Genomic DNA, 26202 nt, shown 5'->3' with positions numbered 1-26202 from the left:
GTCCAAGCGAGGGAGGGACTGGACCACCAGTATCACCCCTAGCCAGGCAGTGGGCCACAGGGAAAAAAAGGTCCTAGGCTGACAGAGTCAAAGAATCCCTCTAGGCCCTAAAGAGCAAATGCTAGAAGAGAGGGGGAGCTGAAAAACCCCTTCTCCAATCGTAAGAAAAAGGAACTTTTTTTTTTTTGTAAATACTTTCCCTAGACCACTTGGCCATCCAGACCTCACCGCAGGCAGATCGACAGGGCTCAAATCTGGTGGGGAATGAGAGAAAATGAAGTCCCCCTTCTCTCTCAGGCAGCGAATTTGGCACGGGCTCAGGGGAACAAAATGGCTGCTGTTCCCGCGGTGCGGTGAGATGGGGCCTGCCTGCAGGAGCGACTGCTAGAATGCGATCAGGATGCCTGCCGCCCCGATGCCGAAGAGGAACCCTCCCTGCTGGGTAAGCACACTGAACATAGGAGAGACGGGAAGCAGGCTCCCTGCAGGCAAATCAAAAAAAGGAGAACTAGGCATTGGAGCGAGCAGAGGGGTGGGAGGGAACTGTCGGTAGAGACAGAACAAACTTCCCACGCTTGGCTGAGAGCTGGAGAAAAAGTAAAACTTCTTACAAAACCGCTCCTTCCCCCTAGTCCGGTTTTCCTTCATGCTTCTTTTTCTTTGTTTTTTTTTTTACTTTATTTGCAGCAAACACAGAGGAATGTGACTTCTCTATGTAAGTGGACCCGAGGCATTAACCATCTCAGGGGTCCTCAACGGGGGAGGGATTGCACCACCAATATCGCCCCAGAGCCAGGGAGCAGGTCACCAGGAAAGAAATCTAGGCTGAAAAAATTCAATTTAAAATTGCCTCAGGGAGGCGTATAAGAGTGAACACTGAGGGAGAAAGGCAGCTCACGGCCAACTTCCCCCTGAAATGATAAATTAGAATTTCCAAATAAATGTAGTACTTGCTTGATCCAGAAAGGAAAGATGAGGGAAAGAAACTTCCTCAAAGATAGGAATATATGAAAAAAAATGGGAACCGCAGGTTCTGCCACCTTCATCTGCTGGAGACACAGAAATACTGGAGGGATGCAGGGTGAGCACTGTCCTGATACAGTATACCCTTGGAGTTTTTCTCTGTCTCCATCTGCTGGAAAGGAAGCTCAACCCACTGTCTGGACTGATCCGAGTATGTACAGGGAACAATTGTTTAATGTGCTTTTTGGGGAAAAGAGTGAATGTTCCTTTAACAAGTTGAGACTCTTACTGGTGGATTCTATAGGGCAGGCAGTATAAATACGAGAGGATTTGCTCTTTCCTCCCCTGCCCTTTTTCACTATAGGGATCCTGCAGGTGGAGTGGGATCCTGCAGGGGCTCTCTCTTCCTCAAGGGGGGAGGACCAAGGCTGCGAAGAGTTGAGAGTCTGTTCACCTTCAGGGTTGGACCGGATACCAAGAAGTACCGGAGTGGCAAGGCGTGGGGTTCTTCCCTCCCAAGGGAACTATCATATGTTTAAAGGATAAGTGCAGGAGTGGCTGAGTTAACCCAGTGGGGAACTGTTCCATAGTATTCCTTATGTGTGGGTTCCAGGAATCCAGGCACAGATGGAGAGGAGAGGTGTTCCTCCTCCCCCAGAGGAGTTTGCCATGGTGGTGAAGCGGAGAGGCCAGTGGCTGAAGTGTGGAATGGTGTTGTCCTCTTCCCGAGGATTTACCAGAAATGGTGCCGAGCAGAATGCTCTAAGAAAGAAGGAACTGGGTTCAAGGGAGGTGAAATGGCCACTGAGGTATTGCCTCAAGAAGTCCTTACTAGTGCTGTATCCAGGGAAAACCAGCCTGGAAGAATGGTAAGGGGTAGATTTGTATAAAGAGGTCCAGGACGGTTGTGGAGTGTGAGCAATATCCTGGTAAAAGTGATGGTGTATTGGGCTGTCCAGGAATTTTGTGTTGATGTATTTGTGCGCCCATTGGATGAGAATTTTGATATGGGTATGTCTGAAGAATGAAAAACAACCAGCCCTCCCATACGGCCAAAGGAGAGAGATAAGATGGCGAAGAAGATAACATGATAACTCCCTGAGGTCACCAGTGGTTACTATACTCTCATGCTTTTCTGAAATTGCTCAGTATTTTGCAAAAACCCCGTCTCTCATCCATGTAAACAGTTTGACTGGCTGGATGTGCAAGAAAATAAAGTTGCCATTCAATTTTTGGAATTGATACAATGTGTCAGTGTCCGTTATTGAGTTATCCTGGGTTTATGAATGGCGTTGAAGATCATGGAGGGACGTGAGGGGATTTCCTCCCTGTCCTTACAGTAATGAGCAAACGAGAGGAGTTTAAAAGCAAGCCGTCCCTATCAGGTCAATTTCACTGTCCGCATGACCAACTTGGAAGAACCCACACAAAAATTGGAAAGGGGTGACCCTTAAACAATAGGGAATTCCCTCCCTCCCCCCACTCCACCCCTTCATTTTATGTGCCCCATCTTGGGGGTTACAGACGTTTGGAAACGGCACAGAAAAAAGGATTAAGGGGAGTAGTAGAACAGCTTTGTATCATTCAGATTATACAGTAGTGGAAGGCTAAAATGACTTTTTTCCCCTGAGCAAGCATGTATGTAGGGATAGGAGAAGATGACCCAAGAACTGACCTGGCAGATTTAAATGATACATGTCAGCATGATTTATGCTTAGTTGCTTTATAAAACACACAGGCAATGGGCCCCCCAAATTGGGTGCACGTTCTTGGAGTACCGCCTAGGAGAGAATTTTGGTGAGGAGTCTCAAGGATATATCTTAGAAAACTGGAAAATAAAATCACTATGTGCAGTACTTGTGAACTGCCACTAGATGGCAAAGGACATTGTCAATAGGGAATTCTTTACATTGAGTTATCAGTGGGTGCTACGAAGTGGTTCCTTTAAGAGGGTTTGGAGGTTGATCCACTTCGGGCAGTGGTTATAAGACTAAAATATGGTTCAATGTTTGGCAGAACATTGGAGGGAGCTTCCAGCAAGGCTGGTAAGCCCTGGGACCCGCTCCTTTTTTAGGAGAGGGTCCTGCAGGGACTTTCCCCCTGAAGTTGAAAGGCATGAGGATTAAGAGGTGCTTCCTTTCATGAGTAAACAACCTGAAGATCCAGCCTGAGTCTAAAGAGGAGAAGTTTGAAGTAGAATTTGGCCCCACCATTGGTGGAGGAGCAAGGGAGGGAGATGCAGACGTGCATCTCCCTCCCTTGCTCCTTCTGATGGGTCTTCCAGACCCATCAGAAGCGCCTACAAAGGCACATTAGTCGCAGCGCCTGCCAAATCAACACTAAGAAAAAGAGCACTCTCCACTGCGGGACCACACCAATGGAATGCGCTCCCACCAGACCTACGACTTGAACCTAATCTACCAGAGTTCAAAAAAAGGTTAAAAACTTGGCTCTTCAGGCAAGCGTTCCAATTCCCAGAGTGTAACTAGGCACCTCCTCCTGACTTTCAGATCCAACCATTGCAAGGTGTCACTAACACCTTGACACTTAATTTCATACCCATACTTGCTTATTGCATGTCTATTTAATAGTCATTATTCACCTTTATATAACCGCTTACTGCAGACCATACACGCTACTAAAGTTGCTTGAAAAAAGGTGAACACACACATACTATTCAATACACGAATAAGGTTATTTGTTATTTGGTTAAATATTATTGTTACTTTCAATGTTCCTTGTAATAATGTTCAATGGTTGATTGTTATTGTTCAATGTTCTATGTAAAAAAAAAAACCCCGGTCTAACCTCCCAGACCAGGGCAACCTTTTCGTTACTTGTAAACCGGATTGATTTGTATTGCATACAGGAATTCCGGTATATAAAAATTAAAAATAAATAAATAAAAATAAATAAATGCACTTAAGAAACAGAGTGCACTGAGGATGCTGGGGATATCCGTGAACACTGCCAGGGGTATAGACTCCTGGACATAAAGAGAGGGGGTACCCTATTGCCCATGATGTGAACATCTGATTCAGATTGAAGCTAATGTTGATGTACTCTTCTTACGGTTTATGAAAAGAGTACTACCCTGCATGCCTCTGAGCCTGAGACCACTACACCAACATTGCTGAAGCCTACAACCGAGAGATTGGCACTTTGTCTACACAGTTGCTGGACCCTTTCAGGATTTTGTATGACCACCCAGTTATACACACACAAAATGGGACCTTAAAATGTTCCTGGTCAGATATGTAGCTCCAGTCCTGGTCAGCTCTTGGACACAGGGGCACACGGGAAGCGCCACAGACCATACAAGGCCCCATGACCTCTCGGGGATCCTACACAGGGGGAAAAGATCAGTTTTTTCAAGGCCCTTAGGGTTTTGTTCACACGGGGACTCTTCCTGCACACCAGTCCGGTGACTCAAAAAAACTACACTGCACTCACAGGCTGTTGTTCAAAACAAAAATCTCTACTGTAACTAAAAGCAGGGTAAACAAAGTCCAAAAGGTTCTGGAACACCACAGCACAATGCACCAGTTCTGCAACTCAATTCCAAAAGTGCTCAACAAATTAATTATAATCTCTTCCGCACTCCTTCCACAGCACAGGTAAGCTCTTCTGGATGGATACCCCCTTCCACTCTGGGCCATCCCAGTATCTGCAGGGCAACTGAAATCTTTTCCGCGTGGATTCTTTTTCTCTTCCTCTCTCTCTCTGTTGTGTCGGGCTGATTGTGGTTGAATCAGTCTTTGACTTTCCCAGACAGGCTCCCTCTCCTCTGGCATCTCCCAGTACACTTACCCCCAGATTCCAGGGAAAAACCTTTTCTTCCCTCAGGATCCTTCGGGATCTGATGCCCATGAGACTCTCTTTTCCAGACTTCCTGGATCCTCCCTCCTAGAATCCTTCTCCTCATAACTTCTCTGGGCCTCCTCTGTGAAGAGATGGTTGCAAACACCACCAGGACTCCAGGTTTTTAGAATCTCTTCAGCCTTTCTCCTCCTTGCGGGAACAGAGGTTTTTAAACCCTCAAATCACTCCTCCAAATGGGGAGTGATGCTCCTCCTTGGCACACTGACATGTAGGCAAAATCTAGAGCATGGGTAGCCAACTCCAGTCCTCATGAGCCACAAACAGGCCTGGTTTTAGGATATCCACAAGGAATATGCAGGAGATAGATTTCCATGCACTGCCTCCTTTGTATGCAAATCTCTCTAATGCATATCCTGTAAACCAGGCCGGTTTGTGGCTCTTGAGGACCCGAGTTGGTCAAGTCTGGTCTAGAGAGACCTCTGTTGCACTAAGGGCACTCAGACCAGTTGAAGCTTCCACATACATGTTTGAAATGGGCAAGGTATACTTGCTGAGGGGCAGAAAATAGGTTCCTTGCTACAGATAAAGGAACTTACAAAGTAGTTTTTGTTTTTTTTTTTTAAATTTCTGAGAAGGTGATCACATTACCTTAATGCGGACTTCATGAGCTTTTGGTGGTGCAACCTCTACCTCCTCAATTGAAAGTGGCTTTCCTGCTTCCCAGGCAACAGCCGCCTTGCACTTAATAACCTATTAAAATATTATAACACAATCATATTTTTGGGTCATACATGACTGAATTGTAAGAAATTTAGAGTGCAAACACTTTGGGGTCCACATTCAAAGCCTATTTAGACGGATAACTCAAAAGTTATCTGTCTAAATAACAAATGTAGCATATTCAGGCACTTATCCAGCTAAATTAAAGCCAGATAAGTAGTTATATCCTGCTAGAATTCAGCCAGATACAAAATAGGCATTCCAGGGTCATTCCGAGTAGTGGCTGAGATATCCTGCTAACCTAGCCAAATCTCGTGTATATCCTGCTAGAGTAGCCAGATAACTTTAGAGCTGCTTCTAAGGTCTAAACTGCCCTGACTTGTCAGCGCTCCTGTCAGCCTTCTTGCCCCATCTCATATTTCCCCATTTTCATTTTTTAATTTCGAATCGTGACACTCCCCCGGACTTTGAACCTCCCTGCAATCTCAGCTGAAGTTAGCCCCCCCATTCCATCCCACCCCCAGGTGTGGCAAAAACCATTCCTGCTGGGAGCGAGGGTCTTACTCATTTGCTCCTGGCGGCTCCAGCCCTGCATCTGAAAGGCAGCCCTGGAAGTGTAAACTACACTCACTTGTTTACATTTGGGAGTGCTGGAAGCGTAAACTGAGCGTAGTTTATGCTTCCAGCGTTGCCTATCAGATGCAGCGCGGGAGCTGCTGGGAGCAGATGAGTGAGACCCTTGTTCCTGGTAGGGATGGTTTTTCCATTGGGGGAGACCAGGGGAGCTAACTTCGTTTGAGACTGCAGAGAAGGGGGGGTTCAAAGTCGGGTGGGAGGGAAGGATATTGCAATTCTAAATTTTAAAATGAAAATGGGGAAAGGCGGGGTAGGAACAAGATGGCCTGGTAGTGTTTGGGGTTTCAGGAGTGCTAGTTCATTTTTTTTTTTTAATACTGATACTAACAGCGCTACTTACCCAGATATCTTTTAAAGATATCCGCATAAGTAGCAAGCTAACTGGTTGTATGTATTTGGCTAACTTAATAACTTAACTGGCTATATTCAAACATACACATTCAATTTTTTAATAAATTCAAACTTTTTTTTTACAGAGCACACAAAAATGATTTACAATAATTATATCATCATTGGTTGCAACCCTAAACCCTTAAAAAATCGTAATGCTCTCATGCTCATTCACTCAAACTATGGCATACACATCCCTCAGACACTCACATCATGCTAAAAAATACGTAGGCAAAACACTGCATAAGTATCACAGATAAAATCGACACAATGAATTCCCTAAATACCAAAATATTCACAGATTGATAATATATTCAAATCAGTTTTATAATGTACAGAATCTTCACTGTCAACTAATCTTATGTTGTTGGTGTTTGTGTGAGAGTTTCTCTAAGGACTTCCCTCTACAATCTCTTCAACATTAATCCATCTAATGTCGGATTAGGGTTAGTGTTCTACTGATAGTTTACAACATTGGATGAATTAATGTTGAAGAGACTGAAGAAGAAAGTCCTCAGAGAAACCCTCACGCATACCGGGCCGACAACATCGGATTAGTTGACAGTGAAGATTCTGTACATTATAAAATTGATTTGAATATATTATCAATGATCAGTGAATATTATGGTATTTAGGGAATTCGTTTTGTGTCGATTTTATCTGTGATGGTCCAAGAAAACAAACCGGTAACCGATCCAATGTAGCGGACAGCAGAAGAATGAAAGGATGGATCGGTTAAAATGGACTTTATTGAAACTTGCCCGACTCTGGCCGAGTTTCGCTCTGCCGAGCTGCCTCAGGGGCTGTGGCACATAAATATAAACAATTAAAAATACACACAAACATAAATATTTGTATCAACATATAAATATGATATAAAACATATTTAATATATTTTTTTTAATATATTTTTTTAAATATGTTTTATATCATATTTATATGTTGATACAAATATTTATGTTTGTGTGTATTTTTAATTGTTTATATTTATGTGCCACAGCCCCTGAGGCAGCTCGGCAGAGCGAAACTCGGCCAGAGTCGGGCAAGTTTCAATAAAGTCCATTTTAACCGATCCATCCTTTCATTCTTCTGATTTTATCTGTGATACTTATGCAATGTTGTTTTGCCTACGTATTTTTTAGCATGATGTGAGTGTATGAGGGATGTGTATGGCGTAGTTTGAGTGAATGAGCATGAGCGCGACGATAAGATTTTTTTAAAGGTTTAGGGCCAGATTTTTGAACCTATGCACAGGAGTCCCCTTATTTTATGCTGTCTGCTTGCTTTAGCACAGCTCCTTGCCATAAGAAGATAAGATAATGCCATGCTGGGTCAGACCAAGGCTCCATCAAGCCCAGTATCCTGTGTCCATCAGTGGCCAATCCAAGTCACAAGTACCTGGCAGGTACCCGGAAAGTACCCAAACATTAAATAGATCCCAAGCTACTATTCCTTATTGATTAATAGCAGTTTATGGACTTCTCCCCTAGGAACTTATCCAAACCTTTTTTTTTTAAACCCAGTTACAGTAACTTCCATAACCACATCCTCTGGCAATGAATTTCAGAGCTTAACTATGTGTTGAGAGAAAAATAATTTTCTCTGATTTGTTTTAAATGAACTACTCACTAACTTCATGGCGTGCCCCCTAGTCCTTCTACTATCTGAGAAAGTAAATAACCAATGTATTCTAATCTGTTCAAATACTTTCATGATTTTGTAGAACTCTATCATATCCCCCCTCAGCCATCTCTTCTTCAAGCTGAACAGCCCTAATCTCTTTAGCCTTTCCTCATAGGGGAGCATTTCATGCCTCTTATCGTTTTTGTCACCCTTTTCTGCACTTTCTCCAGTGCCACTATATCTTTTTAGAGAAAATGCACACAGCAACTTTGCCCCTGCTCTCTGTATCTGAACTGTCTCTAACTATTCAGAGCAGGCTAAGACTTACTGTGAGTTCTGTCATTAGGATTCTCAAACAGAGGTTCAGTGGGTCACCCAGGGGCTTCAGACATTTGCTTAATCAAATATAGCATAGTGATGTAACGGTCCGTTACCAATAAATCCTGGGAAATTCCACCTAAGAACAATTAGTTTGGTAATGAATAATTAGGGGGAGGTAGCATTCATTGCAGCCTCTCCCTTTCAGGGGTCTAGAATGGCCATCCTCTTTGAGAGGTTTTATAGCAGCTCTGCAGGGAACTCCGGGGGCAGTATAACTTATTTTTGGAAGGTTAAAGAAGTGTATGGAGATTTTGCCTACATTTGTATTTTTTGGGCCTGCTCTGTGGTCTGTTGCAAACCCTGCTGAAGGCCTGGACGTTGTTCAGGGGATTGCCCTACCTTTCAACCCCCTGGAGGGAAGGGTTTTGCCCCTGGTAACATTTATAGTTTTTGAAGATTTTACTTGGTAGGAAGCCTGATGAAACCCTGCTCACTTCCTAGACTCGGGAATAGGGAACCCTGTTTCTAGGGCTGGGTAGGTTAGGGAAGACCTGCCCCTCTACGCCTTCAATGAGGATAGAGGAAGTGGATGACCCATTGCCAGGACCTTCCGGTGTTTGTGTCAGTTTGGGGACAAGACTTTGTTTTTGGATGATCTGGGAGGAAAGTTTGGTTGCCCCTCTTCCTTCCCATCGAAGGACATGTGACGCTGCTGTTCCAGCTTGGATTCCACCCATCTGGGATCCCTAGAGAAATGCAGAAATCTAGAGGGTCGGCTAACTGTGAGTAACGAGAACTTTAAGGTCATTGAGGACTCCTATCCAGAGTCTTGACCCTGGGGTCAAGACTATGGATAGGGGGGAGAAAGGTTTGGGCTCTCTGTGCAGTGTCAGTGATTTTTATATTTTTTGCCAGTTTGGAAGGGGTTTCCTACCCATCTAAGGGATTCTATTTTTTCTCAAGCCCTGGAGGATAGAAGTTTCTCTAGTTCTGCTAACAGAGATTCCTGCACAGATTGAGGAAAGAGTCTGTAAAAGTGGTTCTGAGAATTAAGTTTGTGCCAAACTTTATCAGACTTTCAACAGTAAAGACTCTGTCATTGGACCAATCTTATGGAACGCATTACCAGACTCTTTAAGATCCATATCCAACTCCAAACACTTCAAAAAATCCCTAAAAACACATTTATTTCAATCTGCTTTCCATATATCACACACTAAATAACATAACTACTTCTCCATCACACAGGGCACAACATTATTATATATTGATTTATTTTTTATGTAAACTATTCATTGTTTTAGATTTTCATTTTTATTATATATTTTTGTAATTTTGAGCTTTTATAATTTGATAATCTTTATGTTCTTTTAAATTTAAATCTTTATTTACATTTGTTTTTTATTTACCGTGTTTCCCCGAAAGTAAGACAGCGTCTTACTTTCTTTTTACCCCAAAAAGTCCCACTATGTCTTACTTTCAGGGTATGTCTTATATTGGAAAAAACCTGTAAGACATCCCCCGAAAGTAAGACGTAGTGTTCAAAAAAAAAAAATTTTTTTTAAATACCTGTCGGAGGGCCGCGTGGGTCCAGGCGGCCGGCGGGAGCAGGGTGGTCGCGTATTAAATCTAGGCCGCGGGCGGGTGGGCGCTTGTTCCAGGCGGCGGGGGGACGCGCGTTAGTTCGAGACGGCCGGCGGGCGGCCTCGTGTTACATCTAGGCCGGGTCGCACAGGCGCGCATTCATTCACTGCCGGTGGGGGCTGCCTCGGCAGCCCCCACCGGCAGTGAATGAATGCGCGCACAGGCCCACAGCGCCTGTGCGACCCCTGCGATTCGGTGCTGGGGGCTGCCGGTGGGGGCTGCTTTCGGCGCTCAAGGCAGTCACATGCCGTGACGTCACAGCATGTGACTGCCTTGAGCGCCGAAAGCAGCCCCCACCGGCAGTGAATGAATGCGCGCCTGTGCGACCCGGCCTAGATGTAACACGCGGCCGCTCGCCGCCCGCCGGCCGTCTCGAACTAACGCGCGTCCACCCGCCCCCCCCCCCCGGGAACAAGCGCCCACCCGCCCGCGGCCTAGATTTAACACGCGACCACCCGGCTCCCGCCGCCAGCCGCCTGGACCCACGCGGCCCTCCGACAGGTATTTAAAAATATTTTTTTTTTGAACACTACGTCTTACTTTCGGGGGATGTCTTACATTAGCCGACCCCCCTAAAATTCCCACTACGTCTTACTATCAGGGGTGTCTTACTATCGGGGAAACACGGTAGTTATGTAAACCGTTTTGATTAAACACTGTTTGTAAAGACGGTATACAAACACTTTTAAATAAATAAATAAATAAAAATATTTTTGGACACTAACTCAGTGACTTCTGTGGATTTTATGTGGCACACTCGGCATATAAATACCCCTCTCCCAGGAATGAACACAAGGGTACAAAAGGGTCACCCACAGAATTTGGAACCTTGGAAGTAATCTTCACCCCTTACTTGACCAGGAATCCAGGCCCTGGAAGTAAGAGACTGTGTTTAAGCTGGCCTGGTAAGGTTCCAGCCCTGAAGAGGCAAACAAATTCTTTTATGGCCCTTGCAGATTGCAGTCCATAGCTGGGGAAGGGGTTACAGGGATGTCAGCAAGTAAGAACCACATGGCCTACTCTCAGTTCTCTCCCTGAACTCCTTTATCTCGTCATCTCAATATGCATGGTCAGCGAATGCTTTGACTGAAAACTAGCTGCTACAAGGAGCACACAGTATGCCTACAAGCTTAGGGCCTGATTTGCTAAGGCTTTTTTTCCCATTCTGTGTCTAAGGGGAGAAATGCTTAGTAAATGAGACCCTTAGTTTGTATAATGTGCATGAAAACCAGTGCTTAAGCTAAAATTAAATACCCCATATCCCCAGAAATAAGTTGTTCAGGAGCACCTGAGCCTAAACTGATTACAAGGTCTTTTAGTAACATTGTAATCCAGCAGTAGTTGGCAAGTAAGAACCACTTGGCCTACCAAATATATTCAGTTACCTTTGTCCATGGTAACTGAATATGCAGTCTGCTTAATCTTCAGTCGTCTCTTAACCCTGTCCTCACCATTGTCTTTCATATCTGTCCCAGGCATGCTTGAATTTGGTCAGTTTTTTGGTTATTGCCACCTCTAATCTTAGGTGATTCCAGGTATCCACCATTCTCTTAGGAAAGTAGTATTTTCTCACATTTCCTTTAAGCCTCGTTCCTTCCAACTTTTTTATAATGAATCATTATCCTTGAGCTTCTTTTTGCAAGGAAAATGTCTTGTCTTCTTAATCAGAACTTTCTTAGGGGAATCAATGAAAGATTCGGAAGTACAAGTCCGTACATGTAATTGAGTAGAAACAGGACTGACAGCCTGTTCTCCAAAATGGAGCCAGATGTTAACCCTACAAATATTGTTCCTTACGGGTTAGTAACAAGAAATAAGAGATGTAAGAGGAAGGCAAGAAGAGAGTCAAATTGGCTTTATTTCTTCCCTGTGAAGACTCATTGCATCCAACAGGAAGGATTCACCAGGTCGAGGAAACCGGATCTGCCCACAGGAGAAACAATCTTCATTTAATTTCCCCCAAATGAGATTGATGTGAATATCTAGTTGCATTTCAAAGGCATTTTGTGGTGGCCTACACCAGTGGTTCTCAACCCTGTCCTTAAAGACCATCTAACCAGTCTAACTTTCAGGATCTCCATCATGAATACGCATGAGATATCTGCATGTGCTTCCTACATATATACAAATGTATCTCATGGGTATTCATGATGAAGATCCTGAAACCTAGGCTGACTGGGTGATCTTCAAGGACTAGGTTGACAACCATTGGCCTACTTAACCAGGCAGAAATGTTGCTCTAATTCAGTAGGGACTTTGCTTCTATTGCCTTTGAAAGTTGAAAGAAAATGCACTTTAAACAAATCAGATGGTTTAAAATTCAACCAAAATGCCCTTCAAACTCATTTCATGGAAAGTTAAGCAGGCACTGCGGTGAAGTTTACAGTTTATTAGTTGTGTGTGCTCTGCAAGGTGCCTTCTATTGCTCTGTGCTTTATTTGCATCAGATTAATTATTTACAGAAGAAAAGAAACAATGTTGGGCAAAAAGTTCAGAACATTTTTTTAGGGCATTCATGCACACATCGTATACTGTTGTGCCATGCTTATATAATGATAGCCTAGGCTTTTCTCAGATATGGAGGAACAAGTCATAAAAATGCTATAAAAAAATTCATGAAGGGCTGAGGGTAATTTTCTTCCAGTAGCAGTTTCCAAAACTTTAGTAGCCCATTAAGGTCTTCATGGCAATATACATTTATGGAAACTGTAGAAAATTGGCCATAGCACTTTATGAATTTTTAAATACATTTTTATGAATTGCTTTAGCATGTTTATCTTTGCATATTTGAAAAAAAGCTGGGACTATAATACATATATATACACAAACATACATATATACCTACACATACATATGTGGCACATTGGTATATATTTTGTATATTTTCAAGTTTATAAACAGAAACATAGAAATGTGACAGCAGGAAAAAAACACTGCCCATCCTGTCTAGCTAGCCACAAAAGTGCTCAGCCTTACAATCCCTACCAATCCCTCAGAAATCCCATGTGCTTGCCCTTTGCTATCTTGAATTCAGACACTTTCCTTGTCTCTATCACCTCCACATGGAGGCTGATCCATGCATCTACTTTTTGTGTATGTGTGTGAGCTTGTATGTGTGTGTGAGTGTCTGTGAATGTGTCTGTGTGAGAGATTGAGTGTTTGTGTATGTCTGTATGCCTGTGTGTCACATATAGACTCACAGGTATGCACACACACACACACACACACACATAATGTATCTGTGACGGTGAGGGAGAGGCGGCCTGTGTATGTTAGAGAGAAGGAGTGTGTGAGAGAATGAATGTGTTACCATGGGTGTGTGTGAGAGAGAAGATAAAATCTGTGCGGCCCTCCCTCCCACAATCCACGACAATCTCAGGTTCACTGGAAATCAGATTCCAGGTAGGAAGAGCAGGAGATTGTTTAATCCTATTCATTTTAATTAATAATTGTAATTAATAAGTGTAATTTGATGATTCTGTTCTTTTGAAATATTTAATTTTGGGGGGGGGGGGATAGAACATTTTTTAATTATTGGACTTTTTATTCATCAGATGTTTTGATATATTTTATTTTGGGAATTTTTTTTATATTCTATTCATTTTGTGGGCGTGGACCCTTGGCCCAAGGTGGAGTTGGTGCTACCTATGGGGGAGACCCCACAGGTCCCCACTGTTGGGAAGCGAGGCCGGATGGGAAGCAGAGGCCAACAGGAGCTTTGCCAATACCAGCCCAGGTTCCCCGCAGGTTGAGCCCTTGGGTGCCAGGACTGGCTGGTCTTAGGTGGGCCTCTGTGTGGATGATGCTGCTGCAGGGAATGGCCAGGCAAGGAAGGCAGCTGGCAGGTGCCGGAGGCCCAAGGCAGGTGGCAAAAGTCAGCAATGTGTCCAGTCCAGAAGTCAGAGGCAGGTGAAAAATCTTGTAGTCGAGCACGGTTCAGAGATCAGAGGCAGGTGGCAATCTCGTAGTCTGGTTCGGTCCAGGGGTTAGAGGCAGGCAGCTGATCATGTATTCAGGAAACAATCCGGGTCAAGAGTCAAGGTCCATCTGAGAGGCGAGAAGCAGGAACAGGAACTGGAATGGGAACAGGAGCTGGAATGATGGAGCACGAACAGCAACACAGGAACACTGCCAGGAGTAAGCGAGGAGATCTGTTGCCATGGGTCCAGTCTGGAGGTCAAAGGCAGGCAGAAAATCTCATAGTCTGACATGGTTCAGGGAGCTTTAAGCGGATGTGGCGCATCCTAAGCCACATCTTGTCACCAGGTTGGAACTCAGGAGTGGGCATCAGTGGTTCTCTTGGCATGGTCAGTGGCTTCTTGGAGCATCTTGGAAGTGTGAGTCCAAAAAGCATGTAAGGTTTATGCTGTGGCCTGAGCAGCAGGAGATGGGACCGAGAGAGGCATCGGCAGAGGTGGTTGCGGCTGCCTATCGTAGGCAATGGAGATGCTCCCGTAGACTTGCAGTCGTGGGAATTGTGAGAAAATTCTGCCCATGGAAAGAGTTGGGATCAGTTATCTTGTTGGGCACTGGAATAGGCTCAAAGAAAGGTCTTGAGAGAGCGGTTTGTGCATTCGGCTTGGCCATTGGCCTGTGGATGATATGCTGTGGTCAGACCTAACGTCACCCCAAATTTCTGACAGAGTGCTCATCAGTACTAGGCAACGAACTGAGGTCCCCAATCAAATGTAATAAATTTGGGAAGTCCATGCAGCTGGAAGATGTGGATGAAGAAGAGGCAGGCCAACTCTGGAGCGGAGGAGAAACTAGGAAGTGGAACAAAATGAGCCATTTTGGAAAACTGGTCCAAGACTACCCAGCACACGGTATTCCTATTGGACCTAGAGAGGTCCACCATGAAATCCATGGACAGGTGAGTCCAGGGTTTCTGGGGGGCCGGTAGTGGTACCTTCTGTTGAGCACATGTGAGGCAGGAATCCATTTAAGCCTGGACGTCCTGGGTCATGTTGGGCCACCAATACCGCTGGAGAAGACTGAGTGTTCGAGCACGCCTGGGGTGCCTGGCAATCTTGGAATCGTGAGCCCATCTTAGCACTCTCTCATGGGATCTGCAGGGAACCACCTTATTCCTGACTGGGACAGTCACCGATATGAGCGCATGGATATGTGCTGGGTCAAGGATGTGTTGCGGTTCTTCCAGGACATCTTCAGATTCAAACGAGTGGGAGAGTACATCGGCTTGTACATTCTTCTCCCCCGGGCGGTATCTGAGATCAAAATTGAAGCGCAAGGAGAAAAGCAACCAGCGAGCTTGTCTGGCGTTAAACCACTGGGCCTGCCTGAAGTGCTTGGGTTTATGGTCAGTGAATATGGTAAACCGATGCTGCGCCCCCTCCAGCCAAGGATGCCACTCCTCTAATGCCAATTTAATGGCAAGTAGTTCATTGTCTCTGATACTGTAATGGCTTTCAGTGGTAGCAAACTTGTGTGAGAAAAACGAGCAGGGATGCAGTTTGCCCTTGGGGGAGCACTGGCTGAGGATGGCCCTGACTCCAACCGAGGAGGCATCTACCTCCACGGTGAATGGACAGCTAGGGTCCGGGTGCTGCAGGCAAGGTTTCCGAAGAAAGGATTCCTTTAAGGCCAAACGCAACGACTGCTTCGGGATTCCAGTATCGTGGGTCCACTCTCCTTCTGTATGAGTGCAGTAAGGAGAGCCACAATGACAGAATAATTGGCTAAATAATGGCGATAGTAATTGGTGATTCCTAAGAAGCTTTGTAGGGCGCGCAACCCAGAAGGTTTGCGTCAATTATGGAAGTATTGGAGCTTGCTGGGATCCATAGCAAAACTGTGGCTGGAAACTGTATAGCCAAGGAAGGGTAAACTCTCCCTTTCAAATAAACATCTGTCCAATTTGGCATACAGATGGTTGTCATGCAAGCGCTGGAGCACCTGGTGGACATCTTGATGATGTGTTGACAGGTTCTTTGAAAAAATCAGTATGTCATCTAGATAGACTAGGAATTTAGAGTATAGGAGATCACAAAATCTCATTCATCATAAGCTGGAAGGCCGGTGGGGCATTGCAAAGGTATTTATAATGTCCATCCCAGGTGTTGAAGGTGGTCTTCCAGATGTCGTTGGGGTGAATACGGACTAGGTTGAAAGTGCCTCTTAGATCAAGCTTGAAGAAGATGGTGGCCTCCTAAAGGCAATCAAACAGTTCATTGATCAAAGGCAGAGGATACTTGTCCTTGTGAGTAATAGCATTGAGGGCCCTGTAGTCAATACAGGGGCGCAAGGTCCCATCCTTCTTAGTCACGAAGAAGAACCCCACTCCTGCAGGTGAGGAAGAAGGAAGAATGAAGCCCTTGGCCAGGTTCTCTTTGATGCATTCTGTCATGGCCCTTGTTTCAGGGATAGAGAGAGGAGAGACTCTGCCATGGGGGCAAAGTCCCAGGCAGGAGGTCAATGGTGCAACCGAGCTTCCGCAGGGGCGGCAAGATGTCTGCCTTCTGTTTGGAAAAGATGTCCGTGAAGTCTGCATAAGGCGCAGGGATGCCTGAAGTCGTTGCAGCTAGTAGAAGGAGCGGGAGAGGTTCCATCTGTTTTAAACAGGACTGACTGCAGTGGGGATTCCATTCAGAAAGCTGCAGCATGGACCAGTTAAACAGTGGCAAGTAGAGTTGGAGCCAGGGCAGGCCCAAGACAACAGGATGGATCGACGTATCCAGGAGATAGAATTCGATCTCCTCCTCATGAAGGGCTCTGATCTTTATGAGGAATGGTGCGGTGTCCTGTGTAATTCTCCCAGGAAGAGGGTCCCCCTGGATGGAAGTGATGCGTAAAGGTATGTCGATGGTCCTGGTGGGGATGTTCAAATGGACTGCGAGGTCCTTCATCTGGAAGTTGCCCCCAACCCCAGAATCAACCAAGGCCAGGGTAGGAAAAGAGCAAGAGTTCCAGGTCGGTGTCGTTGGTAGGGACAACTGGAGGGCCAGAGTAGCAGTGCTTAGGGTCAGGGCCGAGGTGTTTCCCGGAGGAATAGGACTCAGAGAGATGATGTCTACTGCCCCACAGTATAGAGAGAGGCCTGGTTGCCTTCTTCGCAGATGCTCCTCTGGGGAGAGTCTACTTCACCCCAGCTGCATGAGCTCCTCGGACTTGTGAGAAGCGGAACTCCCTGGGAAGGAGACCTCTCCAGAGGGAGGAGAATGGGATTATTTGGCCACCAGGAGAAAAGGGATCTGAAGCTACTGGCTGTGTTCTTAGATCCGGTGATCGATACAGCCGGTGAGGTCAATCAGTCCTTCTAAGGAATTTGGCAGCTCACGAGCTGTGAGCTCATCTTTGAGCTGGGGTGAAAGGCCATCCAGAAACATGGGATGAAGACAGTCCTCCTGCCAACCCAGCTCCGCTGCTAGAGTGCGAAACATGATTACATAATTGTTGAGGGACTGACTGTCTTGACGAAGATACAGGAGGTCAAAATTGGCAGTTGTCAGCTTCCCAGGGTCATCAAATGTCCTCTGGAAAACCTACACAAAATGAGACAGATCTTGGAGGAGAGCGTCCGCACGCTTTCAGAGTGGGGAGGCCCAGGACAGAGCTTTTCCTTCAAGGTGAGAGAGAGGATAAAGGTTCTTAGTTGAGTAGTCCGGAAATGTTGCAGGCTGCAGTGTGAACTGCATATAACACTGGTTGATGAATCCTCTACATAGCTTCGAGTTTCCATTAAAGCGAGGTGCCAGTTAGGAAACTGGAGACCTAGCCAGTGCAGACTGGGCAGGAGGATTGGGTTAGGTGCCGGCACAGTGGCTGGAGTAGGACCTGAGTCCAGTCGGGCATTGAGATGCTCGATGGAGGCCGCCAAACACCTCGAGATACTGCTGCTGGATCTTGAGAGCCAGGCCTGGGATGGCCTGCAGGGTGAAAGCCTCTGCCAGGTTCATGGCCTTGGCAACCTGTTGTGGGTGTGGACCCTTGGCCCGAGGTGGAGTTGGCGCTATCTGTGGGGGAGACACCCACAGGTCCCTACCGTCAGGAGGTGAGGCCAGATGGGAAACACAGACCAGCAGGAGCTTCGCCAGTACCAGCTCACATTCCCCGCAGGTTGTGCTCTTGGGTGCCGGGGTTGGCTAGTCTTAGGTGGGCCTCTGCGTGGATGATCCTATGGGGTACGGCCAGGCGAGGAAGGCGACTGGCAAGTGCCAGAGGCCCAAGGCAGGAGGCAAAAAACAGCAACGGGTCCAGTCCGGAGGTCAGAGGCAGGCAGCAAATCTCATAGTCGGGCACGGTCCAGAGGTCAGAGGCAGGTGGCAATCTCGTAGTCAGATTCAGTCCAGAGGTCAGAGGCAGGCGGCTGATCATGGAGTCAGAAAAACAATTAGGGTCAAAAGCCAAGGTCCGTCAGAGGGGCGAGGAGCAGGAACAGGAACAACAGGAACAGGAACACTGCCAGGAGTCAGCAAGGAGACCTGTTGCCAAGGCAAGCTCTGACTGCCAGAGCTCGCCTTATATACCCTAGGGGGGGGGGCATTGGAGAGTAATTGGTCCTGGCCTGTGGCCTCCGTGGCTGGGAATTGCAACAATTCATTAACTGGTTTGAAATATTCTTTTTATGAATATGATTTTACTATTATGAATGATGTTTTATATTTCTTGATTTTATTATTTAATTTTTTATGAAGAATGGTACTGTTTCTGTTTTTCCATTATTGCTCTGCATATAGAGGCTGGCTTGTTGTGGGTTCCAGTTTAGTTCTTCTCAACACGTTTCTGATCTCTTTATTCTGTATTTGGTAAGGGCCTGTCTGTGTTCTGCATATGTGACCGAGGTGAGGTATTTTGCTGGCATTTGTGTGTAGGGATCTATAGCAGCTTGGTTTCCTAATAAGAGTTTTATTGGTGTTCTAGGGCCTGGTGTAATGTGTGCAGTGTTGCCTTTTCATAGATAAGGTTCTTAGGGTTGTTTTGATATGGGAGGTTTACTATATTGTATTGGTAATTCTGTTTGTTCATGGCTTTCTGAGGGCCAAGCCCACACTACAAAAATTCCAATTCCATAGGAGTTCCAAGTGTCTTTTTTGCAGAGTTTTCTGGTTGGCACCACAGGAGTGCATGTAAATATAATATGCATGTTCTAAGTGATATTTTTGCCTCAGAAGACTGTACTTTTGAATGTTCTTTTTCATGTAAAATTTGTTATAAATGCATAATTTAATTGTGTTTCTCTGTAAAGGGTATTGGAGGGGGGGTGGCATGTGTGCAAGGCTGTAAGGTTTGCCTAGGGTACTTATTAATACCCCTTACTATCCATGGGTTCCGTGGGGGGTGGTGTGTGTGTGTGTCAGTTTTTAAAAATATAGATTGCAGGACAGAGCTGGGCTTTATTTGATGGGCTTGGGACAGACACTGAATGAATCGGGGGGAGGGGGAGGCAGTGCAATACTTTTTCGCACAGGGCAGCAAAAAAGCTAGCACCAGCGCTGCCTTTTAGTATTGATCCAAAAAGAAAGAGAGACTTCCATACAACTCTACAACAAAAGGGCAACATTTTTCAAATGGGACCCAGCGGAGCAGAAATGTCTGGGGATCGCTTCACACCATTTGGACTACCAGAACCCTATGGATGGAATAAACTACATCAAGGGGAGAGGGGATGGAGGGAGAAATTAAGTTTTTTAATCTCTTCCTGCTGAGAGGAGAGGAGGTACAGCGCATATATATATATATATATATAGATAGATACAGAGATAGATCCCCATATGTATGTATTAGGGATGCACACAGAAAAAAAAATTAGATTTGTTTAATTTTCTCATTTTCTTTGTTAATTCGGGCTTTGTGTCTTTTGAATCAGTTTGTTTTTTTTCAAATGCAAGTATTTTTGAGTGCATAGAAAAAGATTCAGGTTGGGGAGGGGGACAATTTTGGGAGCATGATTGGAAACTACATATGTACATTTAAGTTTAAAAAAATATTCATGCATTGTAGACAAGCTGCTTTGCACCATCATTTAACATCTGCTAATTGAGAAGGTGACCTTCAAAAACTGTACATGGGTATCTTGTATTTAAAAAGTCAACTGCTTTTGTGTGGGATCAAAAGTGCTCATCTATTTTTATTTTAAGTTAGATGCTGTCTTGACAATTTATCCCTTAAAGCAGTAGTGCTGGCAAGTCTGTTTTGATAATGCAGTTGGCACTTTCAGCAAACAAGACCATCAGGGTTCTCATTTTTGTTCTATTCTATCTTATTTGTTTCTTGAGGAGACATAACCGTTAAAGGTTTTGCAAGTGTCTTCTATTTAACCACTCCCACCATTGTGAATCGAAGTCAATCAGCGACTAATGTGCTCTCTCTTTTCAGAACCCCGTGCTGGCATTACACTGACGAACATTAAATATGAGGAAACAGAAGTAGGTGACTGACTTGAGGACTCGGGGAAGAAGATTATTACAGAGGTGGGAGAATAATAAAAGGGGCACGCATTTTATTCCCAAAATATAGGAAAGAAAAACAGATGAAGGCAAAAAGAAAAGTCTCTGGGGAAAAAAAAGTAAAATAGAAGGCAAGAGTCACAATGTCAGCATTTTAAAAACTGTTTGAAAATTGTTTACAACTTTCCCGAGTCCATAAAATAAATCTAGTACTTAGTACCATAGTCCACTGCTCTCACGCAGCTGCTTCCCATTATAAACATGGAAAGTGTTAGCACTGGTGATGTGCTCTGCCCAGTTTAACTTACTGTTTGGGGTTAATCTGGTTTAAAAGTGTCCTTAAGCAGCAAAACTCAAGTTTGCCAACATGAGACCTTTTGACCTTCCTGTCTGCCACTGCTTTCTGACATTTAGGTCAGGGTTGGCTCATTTTAGTGTAGTCATGAATCTATTTTTTCTTTTTTTTTTTACTCTTTCAGTAACTGGGCAGTAAAATGCAACATCTCGTGTGCCCTTTGATGAAGGATCTTCAGTACCTTGCCCCCTGACCCCTCCTCAGCAGGAAAGAGGGGGAGGATGTTGCTGGGGGGCGAGATGAGGACTGCAGTGTTGAAGCACAGTGCCGGACAGACTTACCACAGTGCCCAGCATGGCACAGTAGGCCTATGCAATTCCCTGCTATGCCTAAATGGCAAACTCAGCCCTGCCCCCAAATTTGCAGCATGTTTGTAGTCTAAGCATGAAGGTCCAGCTTTATATAAGGCAAGACTTCTTGTTGTTTTGTGGAGAAAATCCCCCCAAAGGAAGTGATAGACGAACATGCACTGGGGCTTTTGTTTTCTGTGGGCTGTCTGGCAAGCTGTTTCTCCTATGAATCCATGAGGCTTACTAAAGATTGTATTGGTGAGTGTGCCCTGCTTTTCCTTCTTGAAAAGCTGTTCATTGATCAATCTTTGTTTTACTTGTATTTTAATCTATCGAGCCCCCTTAGCATGGATTTTATACAATTTTATGCATCTATAAAATACACATTTACGGTAGGTACAATAAATCTTTTGTTGCCATTAGATAAAAAAAACTTACATATCATCCTATATTTTATCAATCATTATTCTGCTTATATCTCATCAAATCTTCCTATAAGAACTAGATTCAGTGAACAGAGAATTCTTCCCATATTTGCTAGATTTTTAAAGAAAAGGATCAAACCCATCTACTTACTTTCCCAGAGGTTTCCATGGGTATTTTTTGTTTGTAATGGCCCCAGTCCTCAGATGCTGAGTAGCTCACAGACTCCACTGGTCAGCCTGTTGCATAAAGAAAATGAATAGTTCACGATGCCGACGACATCCTCCAAACACATGATCAAAGGTCTACCCAATCTGCAAGCTCTTTAAACCTGTAGTTATATTTTTACCTGGTCATAGGGGGTGTTCATTCCTTTGAAACAAATGGGTAATCTGAAACAAGACAGGGCATTTTTGTTTCATTTTGCTTTTTTTCTACTCAAGGCAAGAAAGTGAAGTCGCTAAAGCTCGACGATTGGAACTGGGATGGGAAAATGGCATTATTTTATGGTTTAGTATGTTTTCATTTATGGATGTTGATATGGTACCCTGCCCCGAACTATTGGAAGGGTGGATAATAAATAATTATTTATACAATTTATTTGATTTAAAAATTATATCCATGCTCAAGCTGTACAGAAAAAGTACAGAGAAATCACTCACAAGAAAATAAAGCTTTTTAACATAGAGACTTGGAGAAGTCCCTGAAGCCTTATAAGATATTACAAGTGCAAAGTGATACACTAAGGGGTAGATTTTAAAAGGTGCGTGTGGTTCCCGGCGAGCACACATGGACGCGCGGATTTTATAACATGCGTGCACTGGCGCACACATGTTATAAAATCCATGGGCTGCACACACATGTGCACCGAATTTTATAATCCATGCACGCATGTGCGGGCAGTGCGCAGGGAGGGGGAATTTTACCAAATTACTCATGGCGACACAATCGGGCCTCCACCAGTTTCCTCCCAGTCCGCTCCAATTAAGGAGTGGACTGGGAGGGAAGTTCCCTACCCCCGTGCCTAACCTTCCTACCCTTTCCCCTCTCCATCCCAACCCTTACCTAAGTAAAATAATTAAAAAAAAGTTTTTACTTACTGTTCTGTTGGAGCAGATGCAACTTGCGCACTTCCCCGAGACAGCAGCTAATGGCCACTGTCCTGGCCGGCCTCTGTCCCGCCTCTCCCTGCCCAGACCACGCTCCCTAGCCTGCCTCTTTAAAGAGGCCCAGCAATTGTGCGCGTACTGGGGTTTACGTGAGTGGCCGGGCTCATTTGAAAATGCACGTGGGCCTTTGAAAATTTGGTTGTTAGGGAAAAGTAACCCAAATTATAGCTAGATAATGCAAGGTTCTATATTAGGAGTCATCACTCAGGAAAAAGGATCTAGGCATCAATATTGGCAATATGTTGAAATCTTCTGCTCAGTGTGCAGCAGCAGCAGCAGCAGCCAAGAAAGCAAATAGAATGCTAGGGATTATTAGGAAAGGAGAATAAAACAGAGAATATCATAATGCCTCTGTATCACTCCCTGGTGAGACCTCATCTTGAATATTGTGTGTAGTTCTGGTCACCACATCTCAAGAAAAATAAAGCAGAATTGGAAAAGACACAGAGAAGGATGGCCAAAATGATAAAGGGGATGGAACAAATCCCCTATGAGGAAAGGCTAAAGAGGTTAGGACTCTTCAGCTTTGAAAAGAGACGGCTGAGGGGAGATATGATAGAGGACTCTAAAATAATGAGTGGAATGGAATAAGTAAGCATTAAACAGTTGTTTACTTTTTTGAAAAGTTCAAAGACCAGGGGACTCACCATGAAGTTACTAGATAATACATTTAAAACTAATAAGAGAAAACCTTTTTTTATTCAACGCATAATTAAGCTCTGGAATTCCTTGGCAGGGAATGTGGTAAAAGCTATTGGTGTAGCTGCATTTAAAAATGGTTTGGACAAGTTTCTGGAGGAAAAGTCCATTAACCATTATTAAGGCAGAATTGCAGAAATCCTCTGCTTTTTCTTGGAATAAGCAACTTGGAATCTCTCTACCCCTTGGGATCCTGGCTGGTACTTGTGACCTGGCTTGGCCACTGTTGGAAACAATACTCGGCTAGATGGACCTTTGGTCTGACCCAGTATTGCAAGTCTTATGTTCACTGTTCCAAAGTTGTTTTTTTTTATTCTGACAGGAAATTATAGGTGCTACAATGCGATAGAAGGCTATGTCTATCAAGCAGCATTATAGAAATGGTTAGCAGTAGCAGTGGTTATTGGCTTCAAAAGCAACAGTTAACTAAGAATCCCCCTCTGTTTAATGTGTTACTGCTTCACTATTAATCAGAAAGTCAAGTCCTGTTAAGATAAAATGTATGGTTTGTTCTTAATGATATCATCACTGCATTGTGATGGGGTAGTGAGCCTGGGCTATGCAAATATGAACCTGGACCTGGCTCAGAGGCTTTAGGGCAGTATTTCTTCTGCTGGACAGGATAACATACCAAAAGTCTCCTTTTTCCCCTCTGTGATCATAAGACTGCTCCTCTACACAAAACTTTCAGTCTTCTCTTTCTCACCAAGATCAGTAGTCCCAAAACCTCGAGTCCTCGGATTTCTCTATTAGAATCTCACTCAATGGGTTATATTTCAAAATTCTAAAAATATTTATTTTTCTGGGGTACCAACAGTCAATTCACTACAAAATCACAAAAGGATGAGTTATAGGATTCTACAGAAGAGACAAATAGCAGCAACAAAATATTTACTGTTCCTCTTCCTCTAGCAGAGTATTTAGATTTTTATCTCTTATTCCAAACAACCCTGGTGCATGAGTCATTTTTCATACATAAACCTATCAGTACTCACATCCTATCAATAGATTATTCTCTGAAGGAAATTTTCACAGAAAAGCCAAAAGATTGTCCATGGTGTAGTTACAGTTCATACTTTCTCCCAGGTGCTTCCTGGCAAATACCTAGGAGCAGGGATTTTTTTTTCAGAGGGGTATCGGCACTTTTTCTCTCACCTGCTTGACTTGCCCTATGGTCATCCAAAAAACTATGCATCTGGAACCACCTCCTCTCTCTCTCTCTGTGTCCTCTCTTCTGCTTGAAGAAGGGACTTAGGAAAGAGACTGCTGCCTGAGTAAGGAAGTGAGGGTGAGTAAAAGATCGACGAGAGAGGGTATTCAGCCTGCCTGCTGCGAGGAGGGAGGTGAGAGGTAGAGAGGACCCTGGGGGAGAAGAGAGAGGGCAAAAGTAGTGTGTCAGCGGTGCAAAATGTTATGTTTGGGCTGCTGAGCCTCTGTCATTGTTTGTGTGTGTGTATGAGATCTTATGTTTGGACCACTGAGCCCCCAACATCCATTTTTGTGCAGGGGAGGTATTATGTGGGAGTGAGCCCCTGACATTATTGTGAGAGGGGGTATTATATTAGGGACCAAAATTTGATTTGAATGGCTCAGCTTAGAGAATGTGAATGTGTGCAGCATCTCTGATACCTTTATATTTTGCATGGTACAGAAGGAAATGTATTTCTGTTTCTATTTCTGCAGTGTTACACTGCATGCACAATCTGCATCTTGGGGTTTCTAGTTCAGGTTTTATCTTCATAATTTCTAATTTGTGGTCACTTATTCTGTATTTGGTGATAAACATAGATAAACTATTTGTATGATCAAGGTGAGGTATTCTATTAGCATGTAGTTTATGTGAAGTGATCTGTAGCAGTCCAGCTTGTTCTGTTTCCCAATAGGAGGTATATTGGTGTTCTAGGGTTGGGTGTAATATTTGCAATCCTATTATTTCATAGGTTCTGGGGCATTTTGCAGGGAGTGAGGCCCTAGGTGGGTTGCCCCTTCCCATCCTACCCCCAAGAAGGGCTCTGCATTTGAGTACTAACACTTTTTTTTCCAGAAAAAAAAGCACTGACTATACAGTAGAAATGTGCAAAATAATATTCAAACCCAACTTCCTATATATAGTAACAGAATAATGATGACAGAGAAAGACCAAATGGTCCATCCTGTCTGTCCAGCAAGTTTCTTATGCTAGTAACTGCCGCTCCTTGCAAGTTATCCCCAAACCTTATGTTAAGTGTAACAATATTTACTAAATTTCTATTAGCAACATTTTTAAAGGGTGAGCAGCCTTCTTAATAATTCAGATAATACTGCTTGAACATGCTTTGCTTTTGGAATTGGCCATATAAATAGTCCTGTGTTTTATCCCTAATGTCTGCTTATCAGTATCCAGACTGTAAAAGTTGGGGCCCAGCGTTTACTGTCTTCTGAATCTAGTTCCTCTTTTTCCCCATGGGTAAAGCAGAGAGTGATGTTGCAGTTGTGTCACAAGCATCAGTGCTAATTGGTTACTCTTCTTTATTTTCCTAGCATATAGATTTGTTGCCTTTGTAATAGCTATTTTTAAATTTGGCCCACTTCACCCATTTTCTCCCAGTCTTCCAGGTCTTCCTCCAGGTACATCCGCATTTTGACAAAGTCCACATTTGTGAAATTCAAAACTTGGGTCTTTGTGTGACTTCTCTGTATCCTATTCACGATATCAAATCATACCATCTGATGATCACTAGTGCTCAGGTGAACCCTATACC

The 26202-nt window shown here is 44.2% G+C and overlaps 1 protein-coding gene across 2 annotated transcripts in view; it reads right to left on the bottom strand.

Annotated features, from left to right (window-relative positions):
• Positions 1-21961, bottom strand: part of LOC115089250 (alcohol dehydrogenase 1-like) — a 60958-nt gene extending 38997 nt beyond the window's left edge. The window contains exons 1-3 of one of the 2 annotated variants that reach the window (XM_029597374.1): positions 21943-21961; positions 21747-21832; positions 5434-5535 (exon numbers count right to left, since the gene is read on the bottom strand). In XM_029597374.1, the coding sequence (XP_029453234.1) occupies positions 5434-5535; positions 21747-21764 (120 nt within the window). In that variant the 5' untranslated portion in view covers positions 21765-21832; positions 21943-21961. Of the gene's footprint in view, positions 1-5433; positions 5536-21746; positions 21839-21942 lie in introns of those variants that run through there. The other variant, XM_029597382.1, reaches the window with a different exon arrangement.
• Between the last annotated feature and the right edge of the window lie 4241 nt (positions 21962-26202).

This window comes from Rhinatrema bivittatum, chromosome 1, assembly GCF_901001135.1.
Source record: "Rhinatrema bivittatum chromosome 1, aRhiBiv1.1, whole genome shotgun sequence".
Classification (NCBI taxonomy): domain Eukaryota; kingdom Metazoa; phylum Chordata; class Amphibia; order Gymnophiona; family Rhinatrematidae; genus Rhinatrema; species Rhinatrema bivittatum.
Note: the sequence above shows the minus strand (reverse complement) of the source record. Positions and strands in the feature narration are given on the sequence as shown.